The following is a 19,327-nucleotide window of genomic DNA, read 5'->3' as shown; positions in this document are numbered from 1 at the left end:
CTCTTCCCAAAGAGGGTAAAGGGGGTTAGACAGCTAGTTTAAGATTATATTTTATTATGAGATTGTAGAGTAGTCCTTGTTAGTATTGGGTACAGCTGGTACTGATTAGCAACTCTATTGCCCATAAACAGTTCCAAGTTGCATTTCCAGGGTGGCAAGGTACACTTCTCTTTGGTCACAAGGGAGCAGGGTCCTGATCACATTTCCAGGGTGAAGAGATATGTTTGTCATTGGTCACAAGGGTGCAGGGCCCTGGTCACAGTTCCAAGGTGGTGAGGAACCCTTGTGGCTTCAGGAAAACAGAGGACCTAGTAACAAAGGACCAAGAGGAACACCACTACTTTTGGCTACAGAGGAGCAGGGACCCTTTCTGAGTAAAAACCAGAGTGAAGACTAAAATAGCAGTGACCATACCTTGGAATCACTGAAAACTTACAGACCTTTCTTCCCCCCTCCCCACCCCAAACTGGCTCTGAAAACAGCAGCAAAAAAAAGCCTGAAGGTTCCACAGTGTCTCCCTCTTTATATACTTGTACAAGTATATATTTTCTCCCCAGGTGGAACGTCAGCTCCCTGAGGGTCAGGGATTCAATTTTTGTCTTTGTATGCCCAGGATCTAGCACAGGGACTAGCATGTAGCAGGTGCTTAAGTAAATGGTTTTTGAATGATTGAAATGGCTCCCATGTCTATACCTTCTTATTTCCTCTAGTTTAAAATGTTGTTTGTGATGTTGTTTGGTGCTTACCAAGTCCACTGTCTTCTAGTTCTCTTAAAACAAAGTATTCATGATTTACAGGAATGAAATGTCTAAACCTACGTTTTGTCCTTTGCATTATTTAAGAATGTATTATATTTTCCATCGTTCTTTTCACTCTCCTCTTCCACCTGTATTGAGGTGGCTTGAAGTAGTGGATAGAATGCTGGCTAGACTTGGAGTGAAAAAGACTTGGATTCAGATATTGGCATTATATAGTGATGTGAGCCTCATGCAGCTTTCCAAAACTAAATTATAGGTTGCAATCCACATTGATGAAGAGAATTGCCATATTGATGAAATCACAGGTCTTTAATGTACCTAGCCTGTGCTCATCTTTGCATTAAAGTCATTGATTACCATTGTATATATTGTCTTGGATTGAAGGATCTTTTCAAGTTCTTATAGAATTCATTTACATATTCATGTTCTACTACAAATAGTGGTTCATAAACCTCAATTATGTTCAATTTTTTTTTAAAAATCAGGTTGCCTCCACTTAATAGAAAACATTCTAGTTAAATGTAGGTTGCAGACACAACATAACTATAAATTTTTGATATAAAGAATAGAGCTTTCCTTTGGATGTCTAAATCCTTTTTAAAAGTTTATTCACATATTCTTCTGAATTGTAGACTTCATTGTTTCTGCTTTCACTTAGTAATTAATAATAATGATTAATTATATTTTCTTAGTGATTATTACTAATAAACAGTTAATAAATTGGCATTTAAACAAAATTGCTTTGAGTAGACTAATTTATGTAAGTAGAGGATAGCTTAAAGAATAGTTTAACACCTACACTGTACACCTTAAGGAATAGTCCCAGCGTGGTTAATTGAATTTCCCATGGAATGTAAGGAGTGTTTGGCAGAGTGGAGGATAGATTTCTGGTCTTTTAGCGCTGAGTTCAGTGTTCTTTCCACTATAACTTAATGTCTTCTTGTCCAATTGAGCCGTAAATGACTTCATTCACACCATGTTAGAATGAGAAAACATATATATTAAAAGTAAAAATAAAAGTTGGAGTAGAAGAATGCATTGTTTCTGATTCCCTGACCTTATTGTAATCCACTCAGTCCTGCCACATTATCTCTTATGGGAGTCAATGTGGTATGATGGGAAAAAAATGACAAATTTAGAGTCAGAGAACCTGGGTTCAAGTTCTAAATCTTCCATTTACCACCTTGTCACCTTGGGCAGGTCCTTTCACCTCTCTAGCCATCAATTTCCTCATCTGTAAGGTAAGAGGGTTCAAATAGATGAATCCCTACTTGCTTTGACTCTTTGATCCAGTGATGATTCTTTTAGTCAGGGATGTGCTGCAAGTTCAGCTGACCAAGGATTCTGTGAAATAATGTGAGCCCTCTTTACATTTAACTGCACATTTAGAGCAAGAATGGCAATGTGGATAATGGTTTGCCTCTTGTAATTTGTTAGCTTTTTGGTCATTGGCCTAAGATCATATTTAGAATGCCAATATAGTAAAATTATAGATTTTTAGGTAGTCTGACAACTGAATGGTACTTCTGCCTTTCTACCAGTTTTCAATCCTGGCCTAATCAGGTGGGGTTAAACAGATCTGAGCTCTATTTTGTATTTCTTTGCTTTCTGGGTTGTCAAACCTAAGTTGAATTAAGAATATTCTGTTGTGAAGGTCTAGGTTTTTCTGATATATGTGAGCAAATAATAAGTTTTTTATTTCCTCTTCAAAATGGAAATCTTTTGAGATAAAGATTAATTCATTTCTTGTATATCCTTGAAAAAATAGAAATGTTTTAGTGCAATAGAATTTTCACATCTCTGAAATAAATGATGTGGGATTTACTCCCAATTTCTTGAACTCTCTGGTTTGCTCTTTTCCCCCTCCTCTTCTTTCTAGAATTGAAGTTTGGGTTTTTTGCATTTGATTTATGATACTTTTAGTCAGAAGGTACTGTGTATAATTAATATGAGTACTGAATTTTTAAATATTGAGGTTGAAATTTAAAATAATGAATGACATCATAATTTGACTGGAAAATTTTTTGTGCCTATGGTCTATGTTCAGTTTTTGCCATGGGTGTTTTTTTCCTATTTGTTTGCTAGCTGGGTAAAATATAACTTTGTACAAAATTGTATCTCTGAAAAAAAGGAAGTGGCTTCCAATAGCTCCTTTAAAACTTGGCCTAAAATTGATTTTATTATTAATAAAGTAGTTTTAAAGTAGAATGTAGATTGGTTTACAGTCTGTTTTATTGGGCTCTTTCTTCTACTCCAAGCACCACAAATGTCACTTTTATATTTTTCAATTTATGTGATGCATGCTGCCTTGGTACCTAAGTGCATGATACAAAAATGAAAACCTAAACTAATCAAAAGCTTCCCATGCTGGGGAGCATAAAACTCTTGTGATGGCTTGCCTCTCAGGGCTTTATAGCCTCAGAATGCCTTTGGTGCAGCAACAGTTCTTATTGACTTTAAGTTCAGGTAAAGAATTCTTATATTGTTCTGAATTAACTTCATTTTGTCTTCTGAAACTGACAATTAATGAAAAGAATCAGGGTGGATACTATACTATATAGGCATAACTAGATTAATTGATGTTTTCCTTTGCACAATCTTCTGCCTAGCACAGTCTTTGATGGGTTTTCATTGGTATGTAATGGTTCACTTTGGAAATAACTCCATCTGCCATTTTCTAAATCACTTATTAAAAAAAAAAACAACCTTAGATTAAGAGAGAGATTTACCTATTATTAGCATAAGTAGATCAAACAACTTCTCACCCAGACCACCCAGTATGAGGTCTCTTTCATGTCAGCTAAATGAAAGGTATCCCACACTTGACATACAGAGTAGCAATAGTGATCTATATTCAATGGTAGATAGAAAATTTAAAAGGCTTTAACTTTTTCACTTCCTTTTTCAGTAATGCTTTTCACAGTCAGTTCCTTAAATTGTAACTTAAGAATTAAGGTTGCTTTTTAATTCTTATTTGCTGAAATAAATTAACATCCTCTGAAGGCTTTATATTATACTTACTTTGAATAAAACATCAATAAAGGAATTCATCCCTTCAAAAAAAAAAGATCACTTGTACACTTATCAATTCAGGAAAAGTAACATAAAACCATAAAAAAGTTCTGGAAAATATCACCCCCTCCTTTGTTTTAGCACTTCAACTTTTTAGGTTTTGTCCTTGTTTTATGCCAACCTGAGAAGAGGAAAAAGATGAGAAAAATGATTCATATCCCTTCGATATATAGATATTTATATATTCATTTTTATTGAAGCTTACAGAGTAGGAGAAAATCAGTACTATGGTGTTTGTCTTTCACAATATTGTTGCTCCCAAACTTGGTTCCTAAACCACTCCTCCTTTAACTTTCAGTTGAACTGGTAAGCTAGGATCTTCCTGTTCCCTGTAATCCTTAAATATGTTGATGTGTTTGAACAGCCAGTGCTGCTGGTGCTGTGACAGTAATCACACTGTTGGCAAACTGCAGCAAATCAGTTCAACCAGAAGTTACCTTCACAGTGTTTAGGGAGTTTATTTAAATAATATGTGTATGCAGACTCCAAAGGCAGAAATAATTATGTATGATTTGAAATATAAATTGTATAAAATTGTTTCCAGTTGTGTACATTTGAAAATTTCTATGAAATTACTCTAGCTCTGTCAACTAGCTGAATTTTGTATACCTAGACATATTCCTGTTTTTTACCTGTGTATATTGGCATTTTGTGTTCATTTTGTTCATCATATATTTCTGTAAAATATTAATTAAAAGGGAATGCAGTGGTGTCTTCTGAAGGAAGAGGAAGTCATCCCCCGAATAAGGGCAATGGAAGGTCGTCGAGGACGACCACCCAATCCAGATAGACAGCGTGCTAGAGAGGAATCCAGGATGAGACGGCGCAAAGGTCGACCTCCAAATGTTGGCAGCAGTGAATTTCTTGATAATACAGATGCCAAACTCTTAAGAAAACTGCAAGCCCAAGGTAAGACATATAGTATATATATGATTTAAATTTTAATTTAGTATGTTTGAAAAGTTATCTGCTTTTTGAAGGCAAGTATTTTTTATATCTTTACCTTAGTACATTTTGTATGCGTGTGAGCTAGACTTGGGAATGCTAACTTAGCTCTACATCCACATCTCCTTAGAGTGCTACTTCTAGTTTCCAAAGAGTGGAGAATGTGGAAGAGAACAAAACAATGGGAAAAAACAAGGATTACCTACTAGTAACTGGAGTTCTTTGATTGGGTAATCTCCTTTTAAGAGCCACTCTCACAACACACCCAGCCTTGTGCACTTAGAATATGTGTCCCAGCCATATAATTCAAATAACAGAGTTGGGGGTCAAGCTGCTGTGGCTTGCACAGGGAGGGAGTCGACCAGCACTTGGCACATGCTACAAAGCACGTGCCAACCTTCTGGAAATTCTCATTTCAACAGCTCCCGATTCCTTGAGGTGGTACATGTGAATAACTCCAATATGTATGGATCTGTGGAGTAAATTTTCAGTCAGAGAACTCCCATTACTGGTAAGTAACCCAGTCTTTTAGTTTGGATTCTTGTCTAGTCCTCTAAATTAGTTTTATTTGAGCTTTTACAGGTAGTTTTATAATCATAATTACAAGGCACACTTCCTCTATATTTTTTTCATAATACTCAAGTAGCCCAAGATTAGAATCAAGAACTATTTTTAGTGCTTCAGAGGATATTTCTTTGTGACTGCTGCCTTCTTATCAAGCCGAAAAGAGCTCATAATGATATTGGATCTTGTTTTCATTCTAAATCATATGTAATGGCTTATTATGATAAAAGAAAACTTTCCATGTCATCCCTGACATATAAAAAGGTAACTGAGATAAGCATTTCTGTTCTGGGATTTTCATCTTCAACCATCAGAAATAATTTCAAAAGTTTCTGATAACACATATTCCATGCTGTATGAGCAAAGCAGAGTTGAGACAGCACAAAGTAAATGTAGGATGCACAAATTTGGTATATCTTCCGCAAATATTGACACGGACTGTCTGTGACCAACCTGTGGTAGAGCATTCTGAGCTCGCTTTGGTCTGATCAGCCACAGCTGGACACACTGAAATTTCACTTTATCATGGTGATGTCATTTTGGTCCTCTTCAAGAACGAAGGACAACAACCAGCCACCACCATGTGCAGTGTATATAGTATATACACATGTGTATACACAATGAAGTTTTTATACCTAAAAATTGAAACAGTTATGGAATTTAATTATCTTTGACAAGTATTTGTAAAAAAAAAAAAAAATCTTCCACCCCCTAATGAAAACCAGAATGTTGAGGGAACCTTTTTAAAAAAGTTCTTTTTAAAAAAAAAAAACCTCTCAGTATACTCTATAACATGGACTAAATTTTTTTCTACCTATTCCACTACTATAGTAGTTTTATCACCTTGTTTATACTTTGATTTTAAATTCTTTTAAGAAGGCATATGCCTGAATAAATAAGTATTAGAACAAGTAAAAGTTAATTCTTGAACAAGTATAAATGATGGGTAAGTGCAAACTTTAGTTTCCCATTATGTAATTAGGTAATTGGGTAGAATGAAGGATGTGTGAAAGGATGGATGGTGTGTATTGATGGTTTGCATAAACTGTATTATGAGAACTTAAGATATGCTTCATGGATGTTATTTACCTTTTATGCTTAATATGCCTCTTTGATATTATTAAGTATGTAAATGATGTTGTTAGATAATTAGAATAAATTTTATTCTTAAAATAGAGAGAAAAAGTAAAAGAATACAAACATTTGTGTTGTTTTGTTCTTCTTCATTACATTGTACATTGTCTTGCAAATCCATCATTTGTATTCTTTGTAATCCTTGTAAAATATGTATGATGATATTTGTTTAATGCCTTTTTGGTAAGAATTAAATTTTAAGCAGCATTTAACATTGTTGATTTTTTCCTCCTTGACAGTTCATCCTGTTTTGGTTTCAATGACATGATGCTTCTAATTCTTTTTTTATTTCTGACCAATCCTTCTCCATTTCCTCAATTGACACCTTTTTTTTATCACTGACTCCTTAAAGTATGTGTTTTGCATCACCTCATTCTTGGACTTCTTTCTTACCTCTTCAGTTTCTTTCTTGATAACTTAATCTCCAATGTTTCATTTATACAGATCATATCCAAATTTCTGTCTCCAACCCACCTTCCTGACCAAAAATTTCTATTGGATATCTGCCTCAACCTGAATCATCCATTGGCACTCCAAATTTGATCTCTTCAGAACATATCAATTGGTTCAAGGATATATTTTCATCATTTCTTTCCTTACTTCCTGTAAAGGTGCTCAGCTCTTCCCCACCCCTTAAAAACTTGCAACTGATTCCACAATGCACCTCAAGCTGTCATTCACAGTGTCTCTCCTTTTCACAAACTCCTATAATATCACCTCCATTTCCACTCTCCCTGTTCACTTCTCTACTGAAAATGGTTTCAACAAGGTTTTCAACGATCTCTTAATTGCTAGGTCCTCTGGCTTATTCTTAGATATCCACCTTTTTTTTCTTTTTACTTTTCTGTAGCATTTGATATTGTTGCCGCACTCCTCCTCCTGAATTTGCCTTCCTTGTCCTCTTTCTACCTGCCTGACCACTCCTTAGTTCTCATCTGTGCCCTTTACCTGAACCCATGGTATCTTAAGACTCAGGCTCTGCCCTTTTGCTCCGTATACTTTTTCTTGGTCTCTTATCTCCAGTCACACAGCTACCTTCCTAGCTCAGGACCTTATCACTTGTCACCTAGACCAGTGCTGTCAAACTCAAATAGAAACTGCAAGCCACTCCCCTTAAGAATAAGGATCCCTGTGGGCTTCATGTTGACATTTTAATCTGGTTTAGGCTGCACAGCTTCATGTTTGACACTTCTGAACTAGACTTTTGTAAGGTCCTCCTAATTGTTTTCCATTCTTCCAGACATTTCCCTCTCCTACTCTCTCCAAATAGTGACCAAAATATTCTTCCTATGTTTCAGAACTTACCGTGTCACTCTCGTACTCAAAAATCTTTGGCATTTAAAGCCTTTCAGTCTGGCTCCAGGCCATCTTTGGAAACATTACATACAATTCCCCTTTATGACTCCACATTCCAACCAAACGAGCATACTTATTACAAAATTCAATACTTCTGTACTTTTGCAAAGGCTATCCCCATGTCTCAGGTGCATTTTTATGCCATTTAGAATCTGTAGCTTCCTTTACAAGTTCATGTACTGAATTCTACTAAAAAAAATTCCTGATCCTCTCAATTTTTAATATTCTCTACATCCTCAAACTATCATGTGTATTTTAAATTTGTTTAAATGCCTCCCATAAAATATAACTTTCAGAATAGGGATACAAATACCAAGAATTATTATAGAAAGCATATTAGAGTTTTTAAAAAATAAATTAGCACATTTTGGAATGTAATGATGTCTAGGTTGCAAAATTCAAGGAATACTTTTGGTTCTGTGTTTTTAATGAACACCTTAACCTGATGCTGTTTTATGTATTACCATAGTATTTCAGACTTATCATGTATCATATGGCCCCCACAGAGTAGCTTCAGAATAGTTCAAGAAACAATTAATAAGCACTTGGTCTTATGCAAGGAACTGGTGAATATAGAGATGAAAAATAGTTGAAGAAGCTTAAAGTCTTCTGACAGATAAAATACATATACAGATAATTATCATGCAAGGTAAAGTATGAATAGGGAAAAGAAGACATCTAGACACAGTGCTATAAGAAAATTCAAAGAAAGAGAGAATTTGTAGCTGGAGAGTTAGAGAAAGGATCATTTATGAGGAAACACATAAATTGAACCTTGAAGGAAGTGGAAAATTTTGAAAGACAGAGATGAGAAAGGAGTACATTTCTGGTATTAATGTATACAATAGTGAAACATTGGGAAACTGCGGGTCAATAAGGGAGGTTACACTTGTAGCATTTCTAAAACAGGCTACTGCACCCTAGAGTAGCTGTGTCTTAGGCTCCTGAGGTCTTGTTGATGTCTCTTACTTTCTATTTCAAATGGGGCATAAAAATAACTCACCCCCACCATCAGCTCCAGCCAGAACAGTAGGTGATGGAGGAGGGGTAGCTATGGTTTACGTGAAACTGACAGCCCTCCCATCGGTTTACAGTCTTTTTTTGTATGATCTCTTGAGTGTTTTTACAAGGCTTAGTCAACAGCATCCAAAAAATTACCTACCCAATGTTTGAGGTACTTTTGATGAAGCTTTTAGTCTCTTGAGTCAGAAAATTTTTTTCTTGAAGAATTGAAAATGTATTTTAGTGCTGGCTTTTACATAGATGGAATAAAATTATATCCTCTTTTGCAGTATTGGTGTTGAGGAATGGTTAAAATATATACCACCAATTCTAAAAAAAATACAAAACTAGCCTTATCACAAGAGTACAACTTTATAAGATCTTATTTAAAATCTCTGATCAATCAAATCTGCTTAATATTTAAGCTCTTGGTGCTAGCAGATGCTTTCCATGATTAATTAATATAGTGTTGGAGTGTTGATTTTGTTTCTTGAACTTCCAGATATACCACATAGTAAAATCCATGCCACTGTAATGTCCTGGGTTCCGAAGCTCTACTTAAAATGTCAGGCAGAGTATTACAGTGTCTGGTTCAGAATAACTTTTCCCAAGATTTTGTTAGATAAAAATGCAGTTCCATGTTGGTTATCTTTTTGAGGAGAATTAGACAGGTTGTGATGTTGTCTTTGAAATCGTGTGATATTTCTTCCATAATTCTTTTGTCATGGAGAAACTTTGTGCTAATATCTAATCGGTCCCTCCCTTCTGTGTGTGAAAAACCTCAAAGGTTATCTGTTGGATTTAGGAACTTTACCATTTTAAAGATAATAACTAGGTTTATATTGCTATGCTTTAACTGAGGCTATTCATAACGGAAAAATGTATATTTAAGTGAACACTGAATTATGATATCCAGTTCTTTAAGATTTCCTTGCTCCTTGTGAGAAATTTGAGTGAGTTATAATTCTGTAGTATTTTATGGAATCGTATGCAATACGGATGACTTTATGGAAGTCTTGAGTTTAATAGTTGCCTAAGTGTCTCTAGATGTCTTTGGCTAGTATATTGTTTCCCATTTCTCATTCTGATTGAGAGAGAGAGAGAGAGAGAGAGAGAGAGAGAGAGAGAGAGAGAGAGAGGGATGGATAGATGTCTTTAGATTGAAAGAGTAGGTTCTATAATCAGCCCTTTCATCAGTAATATAAATGGATTTTTAAAGATGTAGTCTACTTTTTTATTCTTATCAAAATGGCCAACTAGTTGTTGAACTTGAAACTCATCATTTTAACTCCTATCTGCATGCCTCCTATTATTTGACTTCAGATGGAATTCTCCAGAATGATAGACAGACTCAGAGACAGACAGACAGATAGATAAATAGATGCTATATGCCAAATTCTAGGAATGCAAATACTAGGAAGACACTTTTTATCTTGAAGAGCTTATATTTTAATGGTAGAAGAGAATACATAAGGGGGAAAGTGGCATTGTGTGGAGCTCACTAGGTGTTGGTGTAGAAGCTTGCCTGGCACTGAATAATATTAAATGAAAGCCCAGTATCCTAAAAACAGAGTCCAAGTTTCTGGTATATGGCATATGGTGATGATGGCCAAAGTGGAGATGGCATGTTTTGGATATGTACAGGAAGATTCCACCTGAAATGAAAATTCTCTTTCCTCACTTCCATCTTTTACTACTCTTATTTTCCTTAAAGGCTCAGCTCAAGTACCACTTCCTTTGAGCCTTTCCTGTTGTTTTTTTTCTTGTTTCTCCCAAGTTGTGAGTACTCTCTCTTTCCTCAGGTCATTTTACATTTATTTATCTCTATATATGTTGTATCCTCAAGATAACATAAGCTCAGTGCAGAAACTATTTTTGTTTAGATTTCAAAAGCCTATTCAGCATCGAAGAGCATTTTGTATTTTTAAATGTTTAATAAATGAGTAAAACAGACTATTACTTTGCTAAAAATTATTCTTTTTTCTGTGCATAGTAGTAGTCCTATCAATTGTGAGTACATTGTTTCATGGTGTCTGCTATGCCCAGTGTACTATTTGATAGATGTTAGCTTAAAGGATGAATCACTCCAGTATTCTTATTCATATCTAAGCTAAAAAGTTCCTTCAAATAGGAGTGCTGCTACAAAGTTATTATGTGGACATTTTTATCTTCCAAAAGAACTCTCTAATAATTCTTTGGTTATATTGCTTTCTAGAGTTTAGAGTTTTTCAAGAAATAGTTTCTAGTACCTAGTACCATAACATAGCTACAATCAGAAAAGTATATTAATTATTTACTTTGGTCTTTAGACTCTCTTGCAAGCAAAGTTATAATTATATGCCACATGTATATCAGTGTTTTACCTGCTTTTTGCTGGGCTGAAAATGGTGCAAATAATATGCTGATGTTTTGCAAACTTTCCATCCAGAAGGCCTAATGACTGACTTATCTATAAATTAGCAGTGTTGCTGACATTTTCACAGAAAAACCTAATAATGATCAGCTTATCAAATGCTGATGTACAGTGAGTTTGTCTAAATTACTGTTCTTTGGTCCTGACATTTTTGCTTAAACATAGTTTTTCATTTGTGAAATCTACTCAGCATCATCAGTCATTTTGTTGATTATTGTACTGTTAAGATAGTCAAAACATCCCTTTGTTTATATCCATTTTATGGTTGTTTTGGCATAGCAGCATCTGGCCTATTCCTGCGATCCTATTCAGGTATTCTAACACAATGCTATTATGACAATTTCATCTATTTTTGGGAGGAGGTTGAGTTCGGTTTTTTTTTTCCTTTCAAGAGGAAAATGACCTTTTTTCATGATTCTAGCCACTAAGAGTCTGGATTAGAGAAGTATTCGTTTTCTAGTTCTTCTCAGAAATGCTATGTGGCCATTTAAAGGTGTTCTGGAAAAAGAATAAGCAGAAGAATTAATCAATTTCAGGAGAACTCATGGTTTATGACAAACACCAAGAAGAACTGGCAAGAGATGTGTTAATTAACCATGAAAAGAATCAGAGATCCTTTCACACAGGAATTGGCAAAAAGGGAGGAACATTCCAAGGAGTTAGTGAGTATCACCCTGAACACTCACTGTGATTCACTCTTTTTAAAAGTTTTTTTCTGTGTATTCAGTGATTTGACAGTATCAGATGTCACTGACACTTTAACAAATCATCTTCTTTAACCTTTGCAGAGTAAAATGCATGAGTAATATTGGTGTATTATGTCTCTACTTTCATAACAAGGACATTTAGAACAGGTTTCCTTACTCCTGTACATGCTTAAAGCCTTCTCATTCTTCCAGGTATTACAGCTATCCATGCTGCCTCTGGGAATCAAATACTTTGACCATAATATTTTCTGGACCATCTGTCAGCATGAAAGGCCTTTGAAGAGTATGTGAGCTTTTGTGAGATTTCTGAAGCAAAGACCAGTAAAATCTTAAGGAGGTAGAGAGTTCTAACTGAAAGACCATGGTGCTGATATGTTGGGAGATCCCCTATCTTCTAATTTTCGAGAGGGGTAGTTAAAAAAAGAAAATGTTACTCTGATAGTTACATACTTGGTTCATAGGATTTCACTTTGTGTTCAGTGATGATTCCTCTCTTGCTTAGTTGATCATGACGCAGTTCTAAGTGCCTTGGAGGTCTACCTGAGCAGCCTCAAGTTCCTCTCAGTTGAGGCTGGCTATAGTATAACCCTCTTTCAGGTTTCTATGTGATCAGGAAAGAAATAAGGACAAGATCATAATTAGTGGTGAGGGGTGTATCTTGGTGAATATGTGCTTCAAGTTGTTGAAAGAGAAATTACTTTGAGAGGAAAAAAGTAGTCTAGGTGTGTTAGTGGTGGGAAGTGTAAAAGAGGTTTGTCTGAGAATCTTATTAGTCGTTTACATGCAGACATTTGGCTAGGAGATGGTATGTGATTGATACCTTAATTAATATAGCAGTGATCAGTACCATCCAGAACCAAAATAATGACTATCTTTTGTCAGAGGTAAGATGCTCTGGAAAGCTGTAGAAATATAAAAATTCCCTAAAAGAACAGATGGGCAGTTTCATTGCTTGTGGAAAATCTGTCACGGTAGAAGAACTGAACCATTTTCTTGGAGAATGTCCATTATCACCATGAAATCACTGTCCTTGGGAAGGAATAGATCTCTAGAAAAGTCTGGGGATATTTCTATCAAAGTACTTCATGAAAGGGAGCAAAGGCAAGAACCCATAAAATCCCCATCCCATCCTTGATCTCAACACATAAGTCTTGTAGTCATTGGCTAATGTCATATCAAGTCAAGGTTAACTAGAAAAGCCCAGGTCAGAGGTCACCTGGAAGACCACGAATTGCCATAGTCTTCAGTGAATCACAGCTAACCTGTCATAAAAGAGACTTTCATACTTTCCTGCAAAAGCACAAATAGGTGGGGAGCCTGCAGTAGTACTTCATTAGATATGAATTTCCCCTCTAGGGAGTGAACAACTCCATTTACAAAGCCTTGCTTGAATGAATCATGTTTCTGGTGGCTGTCAATGCTCTTGATCACTTACAGCCAGCTCTGACTGACTGAAATTCTCTGATCACATAGTTTCTGGGAGGAGGCTAGTTTGGGTGTCCTGAAATATGCCCAAACTCAGGCTTCCATGGTAGGCCATAGACCATAAATAAAACAACTTAAGGCAGTGGCTTACCTAACCTGTCACTGATTCAGCTCTGGGGCTACCCCCAAGTTAATAATTGTGCAATGATGGGATATGGATCTCCCTCCAGCTGGTGGTACCGGATTTTGAAAAGCCACTGGGCCAGTATCTCCATTCAGGCTGTAGCTATACTTTGTAGCCAAAAGCTTTCAGGATAAGAAAGCTCAGGAGTGATCAGACCATGTACTGATTTGGATTTTAGGGGTGGGGCGGTGGTGGTGAGATTAGAGGTAGAACCACAGAATCTCAAAATTTGAAGGGACCTTTAAGACCCTATAGTTAAACCAGTATCTGAATCAGAACTCCCTCTCCTCAAGCTCTGGCAGAAAGTCATCCAACTTTTGCTAGAATACCCCTAGTGAGGAGAAACCCACTCTCTCCATTACACTTTTGTATAACTCTTTTTATTAGGAATTTCTTGAGCTGAAGTTCCTCCATGGATTCTCTTCCCCCTCACCCATGCCTCCTGGCTTCCTTGGTTACCTTTGTTACAGCTAACATTTCACATCCTACAAGAAGCCTTTTGCAATCCTTCTTAATGCTTGTTTATTATCCCCAATTTATTCTGGGCACAGTGTTCTTGAATATGTTCCAGTATATATTATTTTTGAGAACTGTTGTTTTCTGATTGTTTCCCCCAACAGACTAAACTCTTTTAGAGCAGGGACTTAGTGCAGTACCTGGCACATTGCTGTTCAGTCATTCAGTCACGTCCAATTCTTTGTGACCCCATGATGGACCATAGCATGCCAATAATTTCAATGGGGTTTTCTTGGCAACGATACTCGAGTGATTTGCCATTTCTTTCTCCAGTTGATAAAGGCAAACAGAGGTTAGGTGACTTGCCCAAGATTATCTATCTAGAAATGTCTGAGACCAAATCTGAATTCAGGTCTTCCTGACCTGTTAGCCTAGCACTCTATCCACTAAGTCACCTATCTGCGTTACCTAGCACATAGTAGCCATCTAATTTCTTGACTGACTGAAATCTTTCTTTTAACAGTTTTCTCTGTTTACTCATAGTTCTGATCTTGAAGGCCAAATAGACTAAATGTGATCCTTCTTCCCCATGATGGTCTTTTCAAATATTTTATAGGCTGCTATTCTTTCCCAGCTCTCCTTTCCCATCCTCTCTTTTCCAGTCTAAGCATCCCTAGTTCCTTCAATCTGTACTTGTATGGTTCACCCAACTTATGGCCCTTTACCCTTCTAAAAAATGACAACTCACACTGATGGACTACATTCTAAATATGGTTCGATCAGGGTAGAGTACAGGGAAATGTTCCTGAGTATTTGATGAAATTTGATATCAGTTATGTTTCTTGGCTCCCTATCATACTCTTCATTCTCTGAGTACTAAAACGCCAAGATCAAGGATTACTTAGCTAGTCATATTGCCTCATGCTACATTTATGTAGTTGATTCTTTTTTAACATAAAGGTATCACTTATTATTTGTGCCCTCATTAAGTTTCATCTTATTAAATTCAGGTTAACCTTCTTTGGTTTTGGAATTATCGACTTCTACAACAAAGAGATTATATTGATTAGAAGTTAGAAAATGCTTGATGATGCTTTACTGCTTAAGTTTTTGAACTGCCCCCTCTGGGGTGTTAGGACTTTTGAATATCATATTATAAAGAACTAATTTTCAAACATATTTGATAGGAGGGGGAAAAATAGCAAACTAGGGTAGTAGATCAGCTCTAAATAAGTAATAATCAGAAAAAAATAAAAAACTCAGTAGTTTAGTATTCAATGTAACATAACTGAGAACATATATTATTTAGGGAAGGATTCATTATTTGGAATAACTGGTAGTTTCTAAAACTGGAGAACAGTTTGGTGGCAATTAGATTTAATTGACATCTTATGACTTACACCGTATATCCTAAGAAATTCAACATGGTGTCCTAAATTGGAAAAGTCACACCATAAAAAGTTAGAGAGAGAATTTTAAACTAAAATGATAAAGTTTATCACAAAAAATAAAACAGGTAATTTCATTTATGTGAAGTTGAAAAATATTTGCACAAACAAAATCAGTTCAGCTAGGATAAGAAGGAAAAACTACTAAAAAAAATTGGAACAAATATCTCAGATAAGGGTTCTGATAACCATGAATTAACAGAAACTAGGTGCCATGCCCTAGTGGTCAAAGAATATAAATCAATGTTTGCCATGTGAATCATTGCTCCATATTATTAATCACAAGAAAAATACAAGTCACAATAACTATTAGATTTTATTTCACACTTGAAAAATTTGCAAAGATGTGAAAAGTAGGAAATAGTCTGTGTTGGAGCAGCTGGCTGTAAAGGGACAGGGACACTAATATACTGACTGTTATCAGAACTGTGAATAGTTCCAATTGTTTTGGAAGGCAATTTGGGATTGAATTTTTTTAAAAAGCAACTAAAGTGGCCCTGTCCTTTGACCCAGAAATCACACTGTTAGACATATGTCTAACCTTAAGGAAAACTAAGACAGAAATAAAGGTCTGTTATACTCAAAATATTAGTAACAGCACTTTCTGGGGGTGATAAAAATGAATCTAGACATTTACTTGAATTTCCTATGGTACGTGAACATAATGGAATATTGTTGTACCATGTAGAAAGATTGAATATAAAGAATTAAGAGAAACATAGGAAGAACTCTATGCACTAATGCAGAGTAAACAGAGCTAGGAAGATAATATACATAATGACTATAATAATATAAATGGAAAGAATACCAAAAAAAGAAAGAAACAGAATGCTGTGTAATTATTATGGCTAAAAAGAATGCTTTAGAACACTTGAGAAAATATACTTTCCTGCCTTCTTTGCAGAAGGGGGGGGTTCTGTGAGTGTAGAAGCTTTCCTGTTACAGTGAATGTGTTGGTTTCTTTTGTTGGACTTTTTTTTTTGTCTTTGTTGTAAGGGATGGCCTACTGGGTGGAGGGGAGAGATATATATTGACATAAAAAGATTACATCCATAAAAATTTTTAAAGTTATGCCCCTTATGTTATAGGAGGAATTTGTATAAATTCTTAGGTTTTTTCATTCAGATTGGTGAACAGAAAAGTCAAGGAGAACTCAGGAACAAGCTGTCAGCAGTGTGTGGCAAAACCATGCTAAGGCCAATATATTCATGAGTCTTGTGATAGAATTATACCTACCTTCTGACATTGTTACCCCGCCCCTCCAAAATTTATCTCTTTGCCACACAAAATTGTCATTTTTATTCTAATGATCATTGGAATGCAAAGAATTGTTCAACTAGGCTGAGCCTAAGAAGGAAATGATATTAACCCTTACTTTTTCTCCTGTGGAACCTTCTCATTTCATCCCTTTGTAAGATGTGGGTGCTGCAGTTTTCCTGGGAGTGATTAGGCTGACCTAACCCAATACAAACAGAAACTCCACCCACTTACTTGCCTTGCCCCTTCCTTAGAAGTCAACTGAGTTTTGACACAGTGAACTTGAATAGGTTACCTTCAAGTCAAGGTCCAAGGCCTTCATAAGTCTCTAGAATGTGAAATAAGTCTTCCAGCCCACTTTAGTGCATGATTACATTCAGTTTTCAATTCAAGGAGCATGAGAGCTGGTCCAGGTGAAAGCCATCTCTACCCTTTGAACTTGGCTCACATGGTTTGGAATACTCCTTCCCTGAATTAGCCTTTTAGGGCCTATTCATTCCAGGCTAATTCCCTGCTTTGAATCTAGATGAGTATGATTTTTTTGGTAATTTCTTAATATACTTCATTTCCATTAATTTGACATTCTTTCTATAGTGTACTAACTTTTATTATTCCACTGCCATTCCAGCATTGATTTTTCACTTACATTACTTTTTTTCAAATTTGAGATGGAGACCTTATTGTTTTTAATTTTCTTTTTTTATTATTAATGTTTTGAAATCATTTTTAAGATGTTAAATTTTTACCTATTATATTTGCCACAGAGAGAAAGCATGATATAATTGTAGGTAGAGAACTGGTCTTAGACACTTGAAGAGCAGAACTGAATTCCTTTCTCTGACATATATGCTAATTGTGTTACCAAGATCAAGTCAGTCCTTCTCAATACCTTAGGCTTATGACTATATAAATGACTGAGAATGTATTTCTCTGCTTTGGTAAAAGTAGTTCCCTATACCAATCAAATCACAGGACCAGCCCCATTCTTGTAATTTGCAATAAATGCTTTACCAATCTGTTCTTTTTTATCTATCTTTACTATATTATGTTTTGTTTTTATGTAACTTAGTATATCAACATTGCCTCTACTAATTTCCTTTAATAAATGAGCAACTCATCTATATTTATATAATTTCTTCTAAATCATCTTGAACATGATAAATGTGCTTTAATAGATAAAATTTATCTTTATACCACAATTAAGATAAATATTATTCTTTTTCCATCTTATTATAGTTTTTATATTTACATCTATAATCCAGCTGAAATTTATGTAGCATGTATTACAATATAAATCTAAATTTATCTTCTACCATACTGCTAGCCACTTTTCCCAATTAAAAAAAAAGAATCCTTTTTTCTACAATTTTTCAAACAATCATTTGTATACATTTGGTTATATTTCTAAGATCTATTTTGTCTCATTGATCTCTTTTCTATTTTTCCCCTTATGCTAAATAACTGTCATGAAAAATATTTAAAGTCTGTAAATGCAAGTCTGCTTTAGTCACCTTTTTAAAAAGTGTCCCTTTATTTTCTTGCCTGTTTCTTTCTATGTATAAATTGTGTTATGGTTTTATCCAGGTCTATAAACTCATTGGTGGTGTGATTGCTATTCCATTGTCCATAAATTAAGTTTTTGATAACACTGTCATCTTTACTATGTTAATCTTAACTTGTTCATGAGCATTGCATGACCTTCCAATTATTTAGCTCTTTGTTTCCACCAGTTTTATAAAGGTTATATATATGTCAAGGTAAATTAATTCCCAAATAGTTAATTTCTTTGTTGCTGTAAACTAGATTTCTTTTTTATGCTGTTTCTAAAACCTTATTGCAACATTATTGTTAGAGTATACTTTTTCCCTTGTCAAATACAAAAATAAGACACCTATGATTTCATTGTATAAAAAAACCCCAAAAACTCATTCTACATGTGCAAAACAAATTTGGACATTTTCATTAAATACTTCTTATTAAAAGCAAAATTATTTGAGACCATTCACATTAGGTGTGGTGTGAAACTCTCATTTATATGTTCTGCCTTTTTGTATCTTTCAGAAATAGCAAGGCAAGCAGCACAAATAAAGCTTTTAAGGAAACTTCAGAAGCAGGAACAGGCTCGAGTTGCCAAAGAAGCAAAGAAGCAACAAGGTAACTGATCAATTCCAGAAGACTGTGAATTTTTGTAGTGTCAGTTTTGAACTTCTTAATAGGAGGGTTTGATGCCTTATTCCATTTTGGATGACACCTGCCTTGGATTTTTTCTCATAGCAATAATGGCCGCTGAAGAGAAACGAAAACAAAAGGAACAGATCAAGATAATGAAACAACAGGTATGTTTGGACACCCAATTAATTTTCCATAATGAAGGCTATGTTTTTTATTGTTTGTACTATTTTTCATTTAAATTTCATAAATAACTACTTCTTAGATTAATGTTTTACATATTATTTTGTATGTACATAATCTTTTGTTTCTTTAAACAAAATTTTGCTTCCTTTTTGGAAGGCCAGTACATCTGTGATTTCTTAGAAACAGGTGCAGATAAACAAACGAGATATATAATAAGTTTGCTAATGTGGTTATTTAAGAATAAATTTTAA

At 35.1% G+C, this 19,327-nt stretch overlaps 1 protein-coding gene across 44 annotated transcripts in view; it reads left to right on the top strand.

Annotated features, from left to right (window-relative positions):
- Positions 1-19,327, top strand: part of BAZ2B (bromodomain adjacent to zinc finger domain 2B) — a 353,036-nt gene that overhangs the window by 255,136 nt on the left and 78,573 nt on the right. For 28 of the 44 annotated variants that reach the window (XM_072612090.1, XM_072612087.1, XM_072612065.1 and 25 more), the window contains 4 exons: positions 4,529-4,739; positions 11,781-11,906; positions 18,783-18,875; positions 18,996-19,057. In XM_072612090.1, the coding sequence (XP_072468191.1) occupies positions 4,529-4,739; positions 11,781-11,906; positions 18,783-18,875; positions 18,996-19,057 (492 nt within the window). The remainder of the gene's footprint in view (positions 1-4,528; positions 4,740-11,780; positions 11,907-18,782; positions 18,876-18,995; positions 19,058-19,327) is intronic. The other 16 variants (XM_072612107.1, XM_072612104.1, XM_072612105.1 and 13 more) reach the window with 1 other exon arrangement.

The sequence above is a fragment of the Notamacropus eugenii genome, chromosome 5, assembly GCF_028372415.1.
Source record: "Notamacropus eugenii isolate mMacEug1 chromosome 5, mMacEug1.pri_v2, whole genome shotgun sequence".
Classification (NCBI taxonomy): domain Eukaryota; kingdom Metazoa; phylum Chordata; class Mammalia; order Diprotodontia; family Macropodidae; genus Notamacropus; species Notamacropus eugenii.
This window is presented reverse-complemented; position numbering and strand designations above follow the sequence as displayed.